This window comes from Lynx rufus, unplaced genomic scaffold, assembly GCF_022079265.1.
Source record: "Lynx rufus isolate CCGP_SWC_20201006 ecotype Redwood Valley unplaced genomic scaffold, mLynRuf1.p SCAF_3, whole genome shotgun sequence".
Classification (NCBI taxonomy): domain Eukaryota; kingdom Metazoa; phylum Chordata; class Mammalia; order Carnivora; family Felidae; genus Lynx; species Lynx rufus.
The window spans coordinates 67,895,108-67,916,079 of record NW_025814845.1 but is presented as its reverse complement, the minus strand read 5'-3'; the positions used below and the strand labels follow the sequence as shown (position 1 = coordinate 67,916,079).

The 20,972-nt window shown below is 35.7% G+C and overlaps 1 protein-coding gene across 4 annotated transcripts in view; it reads left to right on the top strand.

Moving 5' to 3' along the window:
* Nucleotides 1–20,972, top strand: part of MAPK10 (mitogen-activated protein kinase 10) — a 159,922-nt gene that overhangs the window by 15,725 nt on the left and 123,225 nt on the right. For 3 of the 4 annotated variants that reach the window (XM_047091685.1, XM_047091684.1, XM_047091683.1), the window contains exon 2: nucleotides 8,455–8,624. In XM_047091685.1, the coding sequence (XP_046947641.1) occupies nucleotides 8,455–8,624 (170 nt within the window). Of the gene's footprint in view, nucleotides 1–8,454; nucleotides 8,625–20,972 lie in introns of those variants that run through there. The other variant, XM_047091686.1, reaches the window with a different exon arrangement.

Genomic DNA, 20,972 nt, shown 5'->3' with positions numbered 1-20,972 from the left:
GAAATGTTGCAAGGATCACAAGGTACCAGAGACATCCCTATAGGCATGAAACCTACAGACATCACAATGACTCTAAACCCAGATCTTTCAATAATGACACTGAATGTAAATGGACTAAATGCTCCAACCAAAAGACATAGGGTATCAGAATGGATAAAAAAACAAGACCCATCTATTTGCTGTCTACAAGAGACTCATTTTAGACCTGAGGACACCTTCATATTGAATGTGAGAGGATGGAGAACCATCTATCATGCTACTGGAAGTCAAAAGAAAGCTGGAGTAGCCATAGTTATATCAGACAAACTAGACTTTAAATTAAAGGCTGTAAAAAGAGGTGAAGAAGGGCATTATATAATAATTACAGGGTCTATCCATCAGGAAGAGCTAACAATTATAAATGTCTATGAGCTGAATACAGGAGCCCCCAAATATATAAAACAATTAATCACAAACATAAGCTACCTTATTTATAAGACTGTGGTAATTGCAAGGGACTTTAATACTCCTCTTACAACAATGGATAGATCATCTAGACACAGAATCAATGAAGAAACAAGGGCCCTGAATGATACATTGGATCAGATGGACTTGACAGATATATTTAGAACTCTGCATCCCAAAGTCACAGAATATACTTTCTTCTTGAGTGCACATGGAACATTCTCCAAGATAGATTACATACTGTGTCACAAAACAGCCCTTCATAAGTATAAAAGAATTGAGATCATAGCATGCACACTTTCAGACCACAATGCTATGAAACTTGAAATCAACCACAGGAAAAAGTCTGGAAAACCTCCAAAAGCATGGAGGTTAAAGAACACCCTACTAAAGAATGAATGGGTCAACCAGGCAATTAGAGAAGAAATTAAAAAATTTATGGAAACAAATGAAAATGAAAATACAACAATCCAAACCCTTTGGGATGCAGTGAAGGCAGTCCTGAGAAGAAAATGCATTGCAATCCAGGCCTATCTCAAGAAACAAGAAGAATCCCCAATACAAAATCTAACAGCACACCTAAAGGAAATAGAAGCAGAACAGCAAAGACACCCCAAACCCAGCAGAAGAAGAGAAATAATAAAGATCAGAGCAGAAATGATATAGAATCTAAAAAAACTGTAGAGCAGATCAATGAAACCAAGAGTTGGTTTTTTGAAAAAAAGAAACAAAATTGATAAACCTCTAGCCAGGCTTCTCAAAAAGAAAAGGGAGATGACCCAAATAGATAAAATCATGAATGAAAATGTAATTATGACAACCAATCCCTCAGAAATACAAGCAATTATCAGGGAATACTATGAAAAATTATATGCCAACAAACTGGACAACCTGGAAGAAATGAACAAATTCCTAAGCACCCACACACTTCCAAAACTCAAACAGGAAGAAATAGAAAACTGGAACAGACCCATAACTAGTGAAGAAATGGAATCAGTTATCAAAAATCTCCCAACAAATAAGAGTCCAGGACCAGATGGCTTCCCAGGGGAATTCTACCAGACATTTAAAGCAGGGATAATACCTATCTTCTCAAGCTGTTCAAAAAAATGTAAAGGGAAGGTAAAACTTCCAGACTCATTCTATAAAGCCAGCATGACTTTGATTCCCAAACCAGACAGAGACCCAGCAAAAAAAGAGAACTAAAAAAAAGAGGCCAATATCCATGATGAATATGGATGCAAAAATTCTCAATAAGATACTAGCAAATTGAATTCAAGAGCATATAAAAAGAATTATTCACCATGATCAAGTGGGATTCATTGCTGGGCTGCAGGGCTGGCTCAGTATTTAGAAATCAATCAATGTGATACATCACATTAATAAAAGAAAAGATAAGAACCATATGATCCTGTCAATTGATGCAGAAAAAGCACTTGACAAAATTCAGCAGCCTTTCTTAATAAAAACCCTCGAGAAAGTTGGGATAGAAGGAACATACTTAAACATCATAAAAGCCATTTATGAAAAGCCCACAGCTGATATCATCCTCAATGGGGAAAAACTGAGAGCTTTCCCCCTGAGATCAGGAACACGACAGGGATGTCCACTCTCACCGCTGTTGTTTAACATAGTGTTGGAAGTTCTAGCATCAGCAATCAGACAACAAAAGGAAATCAAAGGCATCAAAACTGGCAGATGAAGTCAAGCTTTCACTGTTTGCAGATGACATGATATTATACATGGAATACCCAATAGACTCCACCAAAAGTCTGCTATAACTGATAGATGAATTCAGCAATGTCGCAGGATACAAAATTAATGTACAGAAATCAGTTACATTCTTATACACTAATAATGAAGCAACAGAAAGACAAATAAAGAAACTGATCCCATTCACAATTGCACCAAGAATCATAAAATAGCTAAGAATAAACCTAACCAAAGATGTAAAAGATCTGTATGCTGAAAACTATAGAAAGCTTATGAAGGTAATTGAAGAAGATACAAAGAAATGGAAAAACATTCTGTGCACATGGATTGGAAGAATAAATATTGTTAAAAGTCAATACTACCCAAAACAATCTACACATTCAATGCAATCCCAATCAAAATTGCACCAGCATTCTTCTTGAAGCCAGAGAAAGCAATCCTAAAATTTGTATGGAGCCACAAAAGACCCCGAATAGTCAAAGTAATATTGAAGAAGAAGACCAAAGCAGGAGGCATCACAATCCCAGCCTCTACTACAAAGCTGTCATCCTCAAGACAGCATGGTATTGGCACAAAAACAGACACATAGACCAATGGAATAGAATAGAGTACCCAGAATTGGACCCACAAAAGTATGGCCAACTAATCTTGGACAAAGCAGGAAAGAACATCCAATAGATTAAAGACATTCTCTTTAGTAAATGGTGTTGGGAGAACTGGACAGCAACATGCAGAAGAATGAAACTAGTTCACTTTCTTACACCATTCACAAAAATAAACTCAAAATGGATAAAGGACCTGAATGTGAGACAGGAAACCATCAAAACCGTAGAGGAGAAAGCAGGAAAAAACCTCTTTGACCTCAGCTGCAGTAATTTCTTACTTGACACATCTCCAAAGGCAAGGGAATTAAAAGCAGAAATGAACTATTGGGACCTCATGAAGATAAAAAGCTTTTGCACTGCAAAGGAAACAATTAACAAAACTAAAAGGCAACTGATGGAATGGGAAAAGATATTTGCAAATGACATATCAGACAAAAGGCTAGCATCCAAAATCTATAAAGAACTCACCAAACTCCACACCCGAAAAACAAATAATCCAGTGAAGAAATGGGCAGAAAACATGAATAGACACTTTTCTAAAGAAGACATCCAGATGGCCAACAGGCACATGAAATGATGCTCAACGTCGCTCCTCATCAGGGAAATACAAATCAAAACCACACTGAGATATCACCTCACACCAGAGTGGCTAAAATGAACAAATCAGGAGACTATAGATGCTGGAGAGGATGTGGAGAAACAGGAACCGTCTTGCACTGTTGGTGGGAATGCAAACTGGTGCAGCCTCTCTGGAAACAGTGTGGAGGTTCCTCAAAAAATTAAAAATAGATCTACCCTATGACCCAGCAATAGCACTGCTAGGAATTTACCCAAGGGATACAGGAGTGCTGATGCATAGGGCACTTGTACCCCAATGTTTATAGCAGCACTCTCAACAATAGCCAAATTATGGAAAGAGCCGAAATGTCCATCAACTGATGAATGGATAAAGAAATTCTGGTTTATACACACAATGGAATACCACTTGGCAATGAAAAAGAATGAAATATGGCCTTTTGTAGCAATGTGGATGGAACTGGAGAGTGTTATGCTAAGTGAAGTAAGTCATACAGAGAAAGACAGATACCATATGTTTTCACTCTTATGTGGATTCTGAGAAACTTAACAGAAGACCATGGGGAGGATAAGGGAAAAAAAATTTAGAGAGGGAGGGAGGCAAACCATAAGAGACTCTTAAAACTGAGTACAAACTGAGGGTTGATGGGGGAGTGGGAGGGAGGGGAAAGTGAGTGATGGGCATTGAGTAGGGCACCTGTTGGGATGAGCACTGGGTGTTGTATGGAAACCAATTTGACAATAAATTTCATATTAAAAATTAATTAATTAATTAATTAAAAATGATTTTCAATGTCATTGTGAGAAATTATATGCTTAAAATGGAGAAAAAAGATCATGAAGTAATTTTTATTTTAGAAAATGTGTCAAGGCACTAGATAGGTTTTATTTGTCACGTTTTGACTGGGAATTCATACTCTTCTTACTGAAATCTTGCTGCTGGTATGCACCCTGTGATTGTTTTAACCATTTTTATCAAACTGCCAAGACTATACGTAGCTTCCCCATCCTATAAAAAGTTCTGTTACAGACATGCACTGGGAAAAATGACAGGGTGCTTCTCAGGACTGTGAATAATTGCTGAGATGAAATGATATAGTCCATTATAGCACTTGGCCAACTGTTGACCTTTCTTAATACCGAGACTTTGAGTCTGGGTCAGTGAGGTTCTTTCAAATATTTCAACATGAGATGAGGGGTAATCCTTGTCATAATTAGGACTCTGGTTTCCCATTTGTGTGCCAGGAGCAATGTAATTTGGCAATACATAAATACACAAAATGTGTTCCCTGACGCAGATGCAGAAATCTCATTTTACTTTTCAAATATGTCAGGCAGAGGTATAAGTTTGGATTCAAAGTCTTCAGGTGATCCTTCCACGATAGTGTATGGTTCTCAATATGTGTCAGAATACTTCGAGGGCTTAATGAGACAGATTGTTGGGCCTTGACCACAGAGTTTCTGATTCAATAGGTGTGAGGCGGGAGTGAGCATTTGCATTTCTAACAGGTTTCCAGGTGATGCTGATACTGATGCTCCAGGAAGCATATCTTTTTTTTTTTTTATATATATATGAAGTTTATTGACAAATTGGTTTCCATACAACACCCAGTGCTCATCCCAAAAGGTGCCCTCCTCAATACCCATCACCCACCCTCCCCTCCCTCCCACCCCCCATCAACCCTCAGTTTGTTCTCAGTTTTTAACAGTCTCTTATGCTTTGGCTCTCTCCCACTCTAACCTCTTTTTTTTTTTCCCTTCCCCTCCCCCATGGGTTCCTGTTAAGTTTCTCAGGATCCACATAAGAGTGAAACCATATGGTATCTGTCTTTCTCTGTATGGAGCATATCTTGAGAATGACTGCTGTAATGCTGTCTTTCTCAAAGTCAGATTCTCAAATCTCAAGTTTCTCAAGTCAGAACCACCTGGATTGCCTGGCAATCTAATCCTCAGATTATCAGGACTTATGTGGTGGTCTACATCCAAATCTCCAATGAGGTATGACAGTGATTTGCCTTTGGTCAAGCTCCTCAGGTGCTCATTCACATTTGAAAACCAGTTAGAAGGGAGGTCCAGGGAAAACACTGATCATGTTTCCTCTCAAGAATTACCAATTTATACCTGTGGGTTGGCATCTAGCAGTTGTTTTTATTATACATAGTAGGTGAATGAATTAATGAAAATGAATGAATGCAAGCAATTAGTTGCTACTCCTTGTTTGCTTCCAGCACCTTTTCTTTATTCTACTATAGAATATATCATCCATATTTTAACTACTTGCTTACTTGACTGCCTCCATCTAGACAGAGACCTTCTCTTTTTTGTTGTTTTTCCAGGGCCAACCCCAGCATTTGGCACATAATATGTACATCATCAGTATTTGTTAGATTAAATGATTGTAAATGTTCAGTAGAATATCTCTTAGGGTTAGTCTGAAAACTGAGCTAGAAAAGCCATAGGCAAGTTGGAAGGAGTGGGGTGGTACCAAGATACAGCATTAAGTCAAGTGTCTGGAACATAAAATATTCCTTAAGATTAGTATATATATATGCAGTGTAGTTGGAACATGTGACATTTCAGAAGTGAAGAGAGTAAGTGGGGGATATAGAAATGGATAATGTAGATTTGATGAAGCTAGTTTGTGCTGAGAATTTTGTGGGTGGTCAGAAATGAGGACATTAAAGGATGTGAAAAAGGGCCAGAACACACAAATGAAGTTAAGGCACTTCCTTCATCCCAAATTAACCTTGACAAATGAATTCATTTGTTAGTCTAGCAGCAGTTATTTTTTTACCTTTCAACGCCAGGTGGGGGGGGGGGGGGAAGACCTTAATAGTGGTTAGTCTGCTGAGATACCCAAAAAGCCTAGAGTAAAAATGGACTGTTGTATGGAGAGAAGTTCCTGATACTGTGGTTAACATCAAGGATTGCTTAAATATTAATGTTCTGGTTTTTGCTGTTGTTCACACTCATTGTTTAAATTCTAAATCCCATTTTTGTCTCCTTGAATAAATTTACAATGCCCTGATTTTTAATAGTCTTGTTTAATTTCCTGTTCCGTGCTTCCTGGACTGTCTCCTGAATTTCAGACCTCTCCTTATTGTATTCATAAATTACCTGAATTTTCAATTTTCAGTTTAAACAACCTGGATTCCTCATCTATAGTCCACTCTGTTCTTTGAGGTCTGTGTGCATTTCTACTGGATTGCTGCCACCATATGTCTTCTAGTCATAGGCGGGTGCCTGTGACTTGCATTCTGCTTTGAGTCTGGGCTTATAAGATGCTAGCATAAGATTGCTCTAGATTCGTAGGTTTTGCCACTCATGTCCATGTAGTCCACACTGTTGTCTCCTCATTTACATTACTTGTAGTGTCTGGTTCCCTTTCCAAGAGCATGCAGGGGTAAATTAGTTTGTACTTATATTTCAATTTTTTTAGATTTAGGAATGAAATTTTTATTTTAAAATCTCTAAGGACAGTGGTATTATGACCAACCAGAGGTTCAGAGACAAAGGAGGTCTAAATCTTCCTTCAAATTATGTGAGAATCAGGTTTTCAGAAGTCAATGTGTGTTAAAACCATACAAAGATCCTTTAGTTTAGATTCTAGGCTCAGAACATCAAAGGCAGGGTTTTGGTTTTGTTTGTTTAGTAATTAAACCTTTGGCATAACTCAAAAGTCTAAGGTATGTAAGAAACTATTCATTGTATAAGAAATTATTCCTGAATGTCCCACTCATTGCAGGACAACTAGCATTATTCAATAAGCCAACCAAGTACAAGGCACATTTTCTATCATATGGTATACGAAAACATGCCCACAAATCACCCAAATACCACCAAGGGTCAATGTCACCTCTAAAGAGAATTATTCAGTTTTCAATTCTGGGTATGGGGAGGAGGCTACAGAATATGAGAGTGCTCAAAACCTGAACAAAATCAAGCAAGAAGGAGAGGGAATGACTATTGGGTAGGCATCCACCAGTGTGTGTCACAAGAAATAGTCTAGACAATATTTTGTAAGGCCCTTTCCAGCTACAGAGTTGAAATTATTTAATGTCATAAAATGCAGTATAAATTTATTTATGGTAAAAAAAATATTTATGGGTAAACAATAATCATGGATAATGGATATTTATATTATGTATATTCACAAATTATAATTCAAATTACAAGGACAGATTCTTCCATTGCTAAATGTAATAAATAGTAGGACTTTTCTTAAAGATAAACAAAACATACAACAATCAACATATTTAAATCTAAGCTTGTAAAGAATAAAAAGATGTCATGTGTCATTTTAGAATCCTGTTAATTTGGACTAAAATTGTTCAGTGTTTAATGAAGGATAATAACATTTTGGGCATTATTGAGAACAAATTAAGTCAACACCATTTAACTCAAATTTACCTAATTAAAAAATTAAAACTACACATTATTCTGTATCTCACTTCTTTTTGAAAAGGGATATAGATACAATCTTCTATCCTTTCTCGCCTCTTATAATGGATGATCAGGAATCACCTCTGAAGTTTCTAGCATAGTATATGGGCCCAATATATGTTTGGTAGATGTTTGCTTCATAGATAATTAAATGTTTTTTTTTTAATTTTTTAATGTTTATTTTATTTTTGATGGAGAGAGAGAAAGAGTGTGACTGGGGGAGAGGCAGAGAGAGGGAGACACAGAATCTAAAGGAGGTTTCAGGCTCTGAACTGTCAGCACAGTGCCCAATGCGGGACTTGAACTCAGGAACAGTGAGATCATGACCTGAGCGGAAGTTCCACGCTTAACTGACTGAGCTACCCAGGCGGCCCAATAATTAAATGGTTTTAATGAAACATTTCAAAAAAGATTATGTAGACCTAATCTAAGATTATTTTATTATTATTAGTTTTAATACCAAAAACAAATATTTTTAATGTATTTTTTTCTAAGTTCTTTTACTCCAGGTTATTTTACATAGACTAATACATATTTTGCATATAAAATGCAGGTTTATATAATGATGATAGATGACTGAATTAGTAATCATTAAAAGAACAGGCTTTTCTACAGCTCATGATCATTCTGGTTGCTCGCTTGTCTCACATTTTTATTGTTCTTCTTTTCATAGGGATTCGATAAACAAGTGGATGTGTCATATATTGCCAAACATTACAACATGAGCAAAAGCAAAGTTGACAACCAATTCTACAGTGTGGAAGTGGGAGATTCAACCTTCACAGTTCTCAAGCGCTACCAGAATTTAAAGCCTATTGGCTCTGGGGCTCAGGGAATAGTTTGGTAAGTGGAATGGATTTAACATTTATTTATTTATTTGTTTGTTTATTGATTGATTGATTGATTGAAGTATAATTGGCATACAGTGTTATATTAGTTTCATGTGTGCAACATATTCAACAATTCTATACATTACTCAGTGCTCACCATGAAAAGTGTAGTCACCATCCATCACCAAGCAACATTACTACAATCTTATTGACTGTATTCCCTATGCTATACTTTTCATCTCTGTGACTTCTTTATTTTATAACTGGAGGTTTGTACTTCTTAATCCCCTTTATCTATTTCACTTATCCCCTCATCCATCACCCTTCTGGCAATCACTAGTTTGTTCTCTGTATTTAAGATTCTGTTTTTTGGCACAGAGGAAGGCAAACCATAAGAGACTCTTAAATACAGAGAACAGAGAGTTGCTGGAGGGGAGGGTGGATGGGAGAATGCGCTAAATAGGTGATGGGCATTAAGGAGGGCTCTTGTTAGGACGAGCACTGGGTATTTTATGTAAGTGATGAATCACTAGGTTCTACTCCTAAAACCAATACTACACAGTAACTAACTTGAATTTAAATAAATAAATTTTAAAAAGAGTATGTTTTTTGGTTTGTTTGTCTCTTTGTTTTGTTTTTTGGATTCCATATATAAGTGGAATCATGCTATTTATCTTTCTCTGTCTTATTTCACTTGTATTTTTAAAGGGAACAATGCTGTGTATGTCAACTAATCATAAACATGCATACAAATAAACATAAATAAATATAGCATGATTTGAGAATGGAAGAATACTTTCTATCAAATAAAAGTAAAATTATGAGCATTATTGTAACTCATTGCCCGTGTGCTAAAAACATTTACGATTTTGCTTGTGACTAGTTTTTCTACTCACAAAAAAAATGTCCATTATACAACAACCATGGAGAAACCAAGAAAACTGGAGGTTTTCTAGCTGTTGCTAATGCATTTGAAAATTTTCTTTGGGTGTTTTAGCAGCAAGAAATATGTGTTAAGATAACCAGCAAATAAAATTCCCTGCATTCTAAATAAGTATAAATTATATGTCAAATGTTCCTGCGACTTTTAAAGTTCTATGTTTAAAATTCAGTTACCTATTAGAAAAAGTGGTATTTTTAAAATGTTTGTTGAATGTTTCCAAAATGGAAAGATTCTGGGCATCCTTAATAACCATTCTTTTATGACATTTTTCAGTGGCAAATTGAAACGGTGACAAATCAAAATCTTATTAACTGTTCGGTAAAATTTTTGCAAAAGTGATGATATCAGATTGATAAGCATTTATTCTATGTAGTTTTGACTTGTAATGTAGCCACCAAATGTATTTAGTGTGAACTTATTAGTATAATAATTTTCAATTTGATAACTCATAAGTAAAAATTTAGGATCTGTACTATAAATATGTATGTATGTATGTATGCACTTATTTATTTATTTATTGAGGATATTTACTTAGATCAATATACTTATTTGTTATATAAATTACTGCTACATTAGTAATGTCCATTTAGAAGCATACTTTTAAAAGATGAGATAAAGATGAAATCAATTTTATTTAAAAACAGATTTTACTTTACAACTTTTCTTCACTCATTTGATATAATGTAATTATGATGACAACAATGTGGTAGTGTTCATTACACTTTCATTTTATATTTCATAAAACAATTTCAAAATCTGATTCACTTCATTTTTTATTTTTAATACTTTTTTTAGAGCAAAACATCTTAGAGAAAAATTGAAAAGAAGGTACAGAGATTTTCCATGTTCCTCCTGCCCCCACACATGCATAGCCTCCTCCATTATCAACATCCCCTGCAAAAGTGGTATATTTATTACAGATGATGACCCTACATTGATACATCATAATCACCAAAGCCCATAGCTTACATTAGGATTTATTCTTGGTGTTGTACATTCTATGGATTTAAACAAATGTAAAATGTTATGTATCCATTATTGTGGTATCATATAGAGTATTTCCACCGCTCTAAAAATCTTATATACTCCACCTGTTCATCCGTCTCTTACTCCCAACTCCTGGCAACCATTGATCTTTTTACTCTTTCCATAGATTTGCCTTTTCCAGAATGTCATATAGTCGGAATCAAACAGAATATAGCCTTTTTAAATTGGCTTCTTTCACTTAGTAATATGCACTTAAAATTCCTTCATGTCTTTTCATAGATTGATAGCTCATTTCTTTTTATCACTGAATAATTCCTTGTCTAGGTATGCCACAGGTTATTCTTTCACCTACTTTAGGACATCTTGGTTGCTTTCAAGTTTTGGCAATTATAAATAAAACTGCTTTAAACATCCATGTACAGGTTTTCTGTGGACATAAGTTTTAAACATTTACTTCATTTTGATAACTGGTTTTAAGTTCATTCTCAATTCTTAGTAAATGTAAATGGCAGCTGTGCATGGTTGGTGCACTCACTAAATCATTTACTAGCATTTAAACCCCATTTATCAAATATATCAAAGCCTTTATTGAAATTTGCTTAGTAATTACCTAATGTCAATCAGTAATTGCTTCTGCAATTTGAAAAATGGAACAGTTAAATATTTTTAACGATGGACCAAACCTTTCATTTCAAACATTTAAACAGCTAAAGGAATTCTTATTTTCAGTTTTTATTATTTATTAATTATGCTGCAGGTATGAGTTGAATCTCTTTGTGGCACAAAGTAATTTCATGGCATGATAGGCACAATAATGGTCCCCCAAAGATGCCCAGACTCTAATCCTCAGAAACAATGAATATGTTATCTGACATGGCAAGAGGGACTCTGCAGATGTGATTAAGGTTAAGGCCTTAAAATGGGGAGATTATCCTGAAATATTCAGAGAGATCAATTTAATCACATGAGTTCTTAAAAAGTGGAAAAGAAAGGCAGAAGAGTGGGTCAGAGAGATGCAATGGGAAAAGAGAGATAAGAGATTTAAGACATGTGAGAGTCTTGCTTATTGTTGCTGGCTTTAAAGCTAGAGGAAGAAGGTCATGAGCCAAGAAATGGTCTGGCTTCTAGAAGCTGGGAATTGCTATCAGCTGCCAATCAGTAAGAAAAATAGAAGGCTGCATTAGAGTCATGTAACCACAGGGAATTGGAGTCTCACAACAAACCCAATTGAGCAAGGAAACAAATTCTCCTCTAGCACCTCCAGAAAAGAACCAGTCTGCTAACATCTTGACTAGCCTGGTGAGGCCCATGTAAGGACTTCTGATCTGCAGAACTGTCAGGTAATAAATTTGTGTTGTTTAAACAATTAAGTTTGTGGTGGTTTGTTGTGGCAGCAACACTAATACCGTTGGTATAGTAAAGATAAATCTCTTAGAGCAGGCACACCGAACTATAATGTTTTCAGAGGAAGGAATTTAGGGTGCCTCTGTCAATCCCCCTCAAACCATGAAATTTCCATTTTCCTTTTAAAATTTTTTTACCCTAGGTAATATGTAACCAGCTGCTAGGGGACAGGGGATAAATTGTGTTTAGGAGAGACCAGTATTAATTTGTTTATTAAATATTAGTAATTTTAATTTCCTTTCTACATTACAATATATGTTTATATTTTCTGCATTCTATTAGATGTCTTGTATACTACCTGGGGAGTGGGAATCCCATTTAGGATATCACTGCATTTATGAACAACTTTCAAAATGAAATAGGAAATAAGACAAAAAGAAAAAAAATCTTATGAAAGAAGAGAGGAGATGGAGAAAGCAGAGGAATTTCTGGCTACCTTTCTTAAAAGGAAAATTATAGAACATGAGAAAGTTTTCCTACATTTCTCAGTTCAGATGCTGAAATACTCATTGGGATTGTTTTATTTTCCATTAAATAAAACAGCCACAGAAAGTAAGGGCACTAGTGAAAGGAAGCTGATAGACCTTAATGATTTAAAAATAGACCCAAAACACCATTTTTCTCAAGAAGTTAGCAGACTGTACCAGAAAGATTGGAAAATCCACGAAAAATTTCTTTGGGCATTTTGAGCCTCTATTTCTCCTTGTACAGGACAGAAATCATCTTAGTTCTTAGGTATACTAACTGAAATAGATTTCAATAAATGATGTGTCCTTGAGTAAAATTTTTAATCCAGTTTTACCATAAATTTATCAGCAAATTTGTCAGAAAAGACACCTGAATTCCAAAATGTTAGCCTTGGAGCTTCCTGGGATTATTATTAGTTTTTGGGTTACAGCTGAGGGAAATAAAGCTAGCAAAGACCAAGATGAAGGGATAGAAATAGGATGGCATCCTCTTCTTCCTCATCTTCCAATTCGCTACTCTACCATCTGTACAGGACACCACAATTCCGGCACATTCCTTTCTAGACATGAATATAGTTGTCCCTTCCTTGTCCCTCTTCCTCAACCTAGCTTTGAGATATCTTTATTTATCATAACTCATGTCTATAATGTTTTATTTCTCTTGAGTATCTATTGTTGTATTAATGTGTCCTCTCCACAGCCTTTTAATTTCCTTCTTATTGCCTTTTGTCACTGGTGAGTTTATCCACCTATCCCCTACATCAAACACACATCCATTTTCAGACATGTCTCTAAAATCCACAGACCTTTTCTCTGTCCATGAAAACGCAAATTTGTGTGTTTTGAATGTCCCATACAATTCTGAGTGTAGTGACTGGGAGATATTGGAAACTGGGCATATCTGGGGATCCTGGGATGTGGGGCAGACAATCTGAAACAGATAATTCATTTGTTTTGCTTTATTTTATTTATAACCAGGAATAAAACATGGAGGAATCAATTTTTGTTTGCATGTGTCACCATAAAATTTTGTGTGTTTGTGTAAGAAGGATTTTACTTTTCAAGTGTAAATGTTGGCATATTGGTACTTATGTTTGAAATGGATTCTCATTTCTACTGTTTCAATTACTTTAAATTATTATTGGGTTCCTATACTTTCTTTCCTCTCTTTGAATTGCCTCATTGCTTATTTACTATCAGGGGAACACAGGCAATAGCAAAATATCTTCAAAAGGAATTAATCACTACTATGCTATCATTCATCATGGATGATGGACCAACAGTGTCATTATTGAGAATCATTAAATAAAATCTAATACAAAATATTTGGGAATAAATGAAAATTTCCTTTCTACCTCTGAGAAAAAAAGATAATCTATTGTAACAGAAAGAAACAATGATTGAGCAGGGTCCAATATGGCAGTGTAGCAATGTCCTGAACTGGCCTCCTCCCATAGACTCCCAAGTCTACACCTACATATGGATCATTTCATATGGAAAAGATCTGAAAACTAGATGAACTCTTCTCCACAACAAAGGGTAAAAGGACCACATTGAGAATGGTAGGAGAGGCAGAGAAACAATCTTGTAAAAATCCCACCCCCAGTGCAGCAACATACAATGGTGAGGGATCTCACCAGATAGGCACATATCCCAAAGGAGCAAAGGGCTTGTGTCCCACATTAGGCACCCTAGCCCTTGAGATGTGCACCAGAATGATGAGTCCTCAGAATGTCTGGTTTGGAGCACCAATGGGGCTGATGTCTGGGGATCTCAGAGTGCCATAGGAAACTGATGTTCCCCTCCTGGAAGGCTCATGTGTGGTTTTGCTCTTGCCACGACCAAGTGAATAAATAGCAGTTTGAAAAATACCTAGATTATATGTGAAGGAGAATCATTTGCTGATTTGAGGTCATTGGCTGGAGGAGTGGAGGACAGTTGAGATCCTCCTTGGAGACAGAAGCATTAACAGATGCCATCGTTATACTCTTCACACAGCCTGCTAGCACAAGCAGGTGAGCTTGGAAATGGCATCATGGCATTGCTGGGACAGTTTGGGGTAAGCAGTTATAGCACTTGCTGAAACTGGAGAGCACAGGTAGTTGTAACTCTTCCCTGTTCCCTGGCTGGTGTGGACAAGTACAAGCAGTTATGACATCTTTCCGCTCTCAGCCTAAAGCTAGTGCCTGCACTGACAGGGTTCTCTCTTGCTGCATCATTGAAGCCTGCAGGCATGCATAAACAAGACATTTTCTTGCTGCCTTTCTGAAGCTAGCAGGCATACCCTGCCTAGTACACTCTTCAGCTGCCTTGTTAAAGCCAGAGGCCATGTGTAATCTACACAGGGGACATCCCTTGATCACCCGACCCTGGTGGCCAAGAGGACTGGCATTCCAGAACTCCATGGAACTGTAACAATCAGAAAGACACCTCTTGACAGGCCACCACCCCCAGGGAGGTACACAGCTGACTGAAACACAAGTCCAATCTTCCTATGAAAAAGACCTATTTACTTAGCCTGGAGCTTCAGCCTGATGGACAGGCTTCCAGTTTCCCACATATCTAGAGGTCTAGGAGGTGCTCCTAGGGAACATAAGCAAGGATACATCATCCTTGCGTACTCCCGTGACTATAGATAGCTCAGTTTGATGAGACTTCCCAGAAAGGAGCTTATAAGTTTTTCTGGAGTCCCAATTGCAACTCACCCAGGGACACCTCCAGATCTCCTGGTCTAAAGGCCAACAGGTATTATAAATGCAGTCCCAGAGGACTGTATATATTTGCAGACTTTAAAAACTGCTGCCTGAGGGTCTGGCTCCCATCAGCCTGAAACCAGGTGCTAAATGAGATTCTTCTCCTTGGATCACTGAAAAGTCTTAGCACACCTTCAACTAGGGGCTATATCAAGAATATATCGGGCAGTTTAGACAATTACAAAGGTTCAAGAAACCCAAAAGCTAGGGAAAGTTTGAATAAGAAGGATAAAGACTGAAAGAAGTAGCTGTTTTGTCCGATACATAGAAACACAGAGAGTCAAACAAAATAGGGAAACAGAAATATGTTCTAAATGAAACAAAACAAAACTTCAGAAAAAGACCTCAATGATACAGAGATAAGTAATATACCTCATAAAGAATTGAAAGTAATGGTTATTAAAGATGCTCACTGAACTCGGGAGAAGAATGGATGAACATAGTAAGAACTTTAACAAAGAGGTAGAAAATATAAGAAAGTACCAAACAGAAGTCACAGAGCTGAAGAATACAATGCCTGAACTGAAAAATATGCTGGGGGTGGTGGAGGGGGGGTCAACAGCAGACTGGATAAAGTAGAAGAATGGATCAGCAACATAGAAGATAAAGCAATAGACTCATCCAGAATGAGAGGCAAAAAGAAAAACAATAAATGAAGATAATTTAAGGGACCTCTGGGCAACATCAGGCAGAATCGCATTCCCATTATAGAGGTCCCAGAAGAAGAGAGAGAGAAAGTGGCAGAAAGCTTATTTAAAGAAATATTGTCTGAAAACTTCTTCACCTGGGGAGGGAAACAGACATCCAGGACCAGGAAGCCAAGAGAATTATAATTCCAAGTCATATTATAATTAAACTGTCAAAACTTAAAGAGAGAATCTTAAAAGCATCAAGAGAAAAACTGTTTCATACAATGAAATTCTATAAGGCTGTTAGCAGATTTCTCAACAGACGCTTTTCAGGTCAGAAGGGAGTGGCACAATATATTCAAAGTGCTGAAAGCAAAAACAAAAAACTTTCAACCAAAAATATGCTACCTGGAAAGATTATTATTCAGATTTGAAGAAGAGATAAGGAGTTTTTTAGACAAGCAAAAGCTAAAGGAATTAGCTACTACCAAACTAGCCTTAGAAATATTAAAGGGACTTCTTTAAGCTGAAAAACAAGGCAAAAATTAATAACAAGAAAACATATCAAAGTGAAAATTTCACTGGAAAAGGTAAATATATAGAAAAGGTAGTAAGTTAATCACTTATAAATCTACTTAAAGAGGTCAGAAGACAAAAGTAGTAAAATTAACTAAAACTACATACAATAAAAGATGACACATCCAATAAAAAGATATAAAATGTGACATCAAAAATATAAATTGTCAAGGGAGTAAAAGTGTAGAGTTTTGGAATGTGTACAAATTTAAGTTGCTACTGACTTAAAAATAGACTGTTATATCAATAGGCTGTTATATGTGAGCACAAAGCAAAAACTTATAGTAAATATAAAAAAGAAAATAAGAAAGGAATCTAAATAAAACATTAAAGAAAGTCATCCAGCCACCAGGGAAAAAAGAGAGAACTACAAAAGTAGCCAGAAAACAACAAACAAAATGGCAATAAGCACATACCTATCAGTAATGATTTCAAATGTAAATGGACTAAATTCTCCAATTAAAAGACATAGAGGGGGTGAATGGATTTTTAAAAAAGACACATTTATATACTGCCTATAAGAGACTCCAGATATAAGGACACACAGACTGACAGTGAAAGGATAGAAAATGACGTTTCATTCAAATGGAAACAAAATTAAAGTTGGGGTAGCTATACTTATATTAGACAAAATAGACTTTAAAACAGACTATAATAAAAGAGGCAGAAGGAGAGCATTACCTAATGATAAAAGGGGTCACTCCAATAAGAAGATAAAACAGGTGTAAATACATATGCAACTGACATTGGAGCACCTAAATATGTAAAGCAAATACTACCAGACCTAAAGGCAGAAACTGAAAGCAATACAATATGTAGGGTATTTTGACAATCAACTTCTATCAATGGATGGATCATCCAGATAGAAAATCAGTAAGGAAACATAGGCCTTAAATGATATATTAGACCAGATGGACTTAACATATTTATAAATCATTCCATCCAAAAGCAACAGGATACATATTCTTCTCAAGTGCATGTGGAACATTCCCCAGAATAGATCACATATTAGGTCACAAAACAAGTCTCAATAAATTCAAGAAGATTGAATCATATCAAGCATCTTTTCTGACCACAATGATATGAAACTAAAAATCAATTATAAGAAGAATACTGTAAAAACGACAGATATAAAGAGATAGAACAACATGATAAATTAAAAAGAAACCTAGAGACAAAAGAAAACATACCAAAATCTAGAAGATGCAGCAAAAACAGTTCCGAGAGAAAAGTTCATAGCATTTACCTAAAGACACAAGAGGGAGAGCCTGGGTGGCTCAGTAGATTAAGTGTCTGGCTCTTGATTTCAGCTCGGCTCATGAGCTCAAGGTTTGTGAGATGGAGCCTGGTATTGGGGCTATGTGCTGACAGTGAAGAACCTGCTTGGGATTCTCTTCCTTTCTCTCTGCTTCTCACCCACTTGTGCATACTCTCTCTTTCTCTCTCTCTCTCCCTCTCTCTCTCTCTCTCTCTCTCAAAAATAAATAAACATAAAAAAAAGACACAAGAGAAATCTCAAATAAACAATTTAACTTTGCACCTAAAGGAACTAGAATAAGGAAAACACATGAAGCCCAAAGTTAGTGGAAGGACAGAAATAATAAAGATCAGAGTGGAAATAAATGAAATAGAGACTAAAATAATAATAGAAAAGATCAATGAAACTAAGAACTGGTTCTTTGAAAAGATGAACAAAATTGACAAGCCTTTAGCCAGATTGATCAAGATAAAAAGAGGGGTCAAGTAAATAAAATCAGAAATGAAGGAGAAGTTACAACTGATACCACAAAGGGTCAAAAGAGACTATTATGAACAAATTAAATGCCAACAACCTAGAAGTAATGGATAGATTCCTAGAAATTTATAAACTTTTAAGACTAAGATACCTGAAGAGACTGATTACTAGTAAAAGCGATTGAATCAGCAATCAAAAACCTCCTAACAAACAAAAGTCCAGCACAAGACAGCTTCACTAGTGAATTCTACTTAACAAAGATTTAATACCTATCCTTGCCATACTCTTCCAAAAAATTGAAGATGAGGGAAATCTTCCAAATTCATTTTATGAAGACAGCATCATTGTGATACCAAAACCACACTAGGACACCACAAAAAAAGAAAATTACAGGCCAGTATTCTTGATGAACATAGATGCAAAAATCCTCAAACCAAATATTAGCAAACTGAATTCAAAGACAAATACTTCATGATTTTTGCACTTCATGTGGAATCTAATAAACAAAACAAACAAAACAAAACCTGGATTCACTGATACAGAGAACAGATTGGTGGTTGCTAGAAGAAAGGAGGGTTGAGGGATGGGCAAAATGTGAGAGGGGGATTAAGAAGCACAGACTCCCAGTTATAAAGTAAGTAAGTCATGGGGATGTAATGTACAGCATGGGGAATATAGTCAATAACATTGTATTAGCTTTGTAACGTGACAGATAGTTAACTGGGCTTATAGCGTGACTATTTTTCAACATACACAAATGTAGAATCACTATGTTGTATACCTTAAAACTCATAATATTGTATGTCAACTATACCTCAACGAATTTTATTAAAAAATTTTTAATGTTTATTTTTGAGAGAAAGAGAGAGACAGAGAGAGAGAGAGAGAAAGATGGAGCATGAGTGGAGGAGGGGCAGAGAGAGGGAGACACAGAATCTGAAGCAGGGTCCAAGCTCTGAGCTGTCAGCACAGAGCCTGGGGCTCGAACTCACGAACCCAACCATGGGATCATGACCTCAGCCAAAGTCGGATGCTTAACTGACTGAGCCATCCAGGTGCCCCACCTCAATAAATTTAAAATAAAAAGAAGAAAGAAACAATGATTCTGCTGCTCGATGTGAACAAATAAGTTCTCTGTAGCTTTCTAGGTGGGGAATTGTAATCTATAAGATGCTTTTTTAACAACAGTGGTCAGGAGTTAGATGAGAAAATCCTTTCAGAATATTTTTCCAATCAGAAGAGTTTCTACGGATTTTTTTGTTTCTACTACCCGCTCCAGAACAAAAAAAGTACATAGGAACAAATCAACATCAGAGAGCTCACTATCTTCTCTCGCTTCCATCCTGTTGTTGCTTGCCCAGCCAAAAAACATTTCTGTTTTCTATATTTCTTTCTGCAAAGATGATTCAAACTGACAAAGTGGTGGCAAAAGTCAGCAACCAAACTTAAGCAGAGAAGACTTGCCAAGGCTGGTCTGCTCTTTAACTGGAAAGAGCTGATTGTACAGTTTAAATGCCAGGAAGGAAAACCATATTCTTTTCCTTCTTGGGCTTGTTCTCTTTGTCATCTGCATATAACAACTTGTAAGCAATCCCAATCCAATTGTGCAAGGTGATCTTTTATAAGATATTTATATCAAAGATGAAAGCTTAATACTGACAAAAGCATAGACTTTGGGTGGCTTTTTGTAAAAAACTTGTGTGTAGAAAATTAAATATGTAGAAATAAGATGACACATTTTATGTTAACTAAATTTTTATGAAATTCCAATTAGAGTTAAATTAAAGTTAAAATAATTGTAGTTATAAGATGCCCTGGAAATAATCCAGTGTATTAATCTGTGTTAACTTGGATATATATCCATATATTTATACACATAATGAATATATAACCAATATATAATTTATATTATAATATAAAATATATATATATAATACACACATATTAATCCAATGGATTCATTTATCTTAATTGAATATGATATAATATTATAATGTAATGATATATAATAATTATGCTATAAATATTACCAATTATATATATTTTTTAATATTATTACCAATTATATATATAAAATGTCAAGTCAACCCATATTAGTAGAGCAATCACTGTCCATGGAAACTTCTTCAAATAATAATAGCCTTTAAGTACTTAAAAAATGGTTTACTGTAAGTCCTCTTTTTAATGTGCTCATTTTTATTAAAGAAAAAGACTATTGAGTCACTGATGCTTTTAACAGCTTTTATCATCTTAGTGATGAATTGGAGTTATTCCATGCACATGCTGATTTAATCACCCTTGAACTAATAGCACATTTTTCCCCCCCTAAATGGCTGGGAAAGGTTATGGAATATTTGTAAATGTACCAGAACAAAAGAGATGGAAACTTGGCAATGTTCAGCAACATGATGGAAAGATATTGAATATCTGCTTATTGCTAATTATTATTAGGAAGGATTTAAGTGAGTAAATTCTTTGAATTCTGTAAAATATTTGCACATTTAAATATTATCGATTCAATTGCAGATGCTTTAAGATACCTTATATTATCATGTTCAGTCACTATAGTTACAAATGTACTTATGCCTTAAGATAATTGGATTTACCATTGTGTTTTATCAATGACTGTATTTAATTTTCAGTCTCTATAACCTTGGTTTACACATCTATAAAATGGGGATTTATTAGTATCTCACAGGACTCACTTGTTTAAAACAAGTGAGATACAAGAAATTGCCTTAAGTCTGATATTTTCATGACTTTAACATGGAAGGTAGACTCAATGTTACTCTTTTCTACCTGTGGAAAATCGCAAAAGGTCAACTTACATAACCCAGGAAGATGGCTGATTGTAACAACTGTGTCAT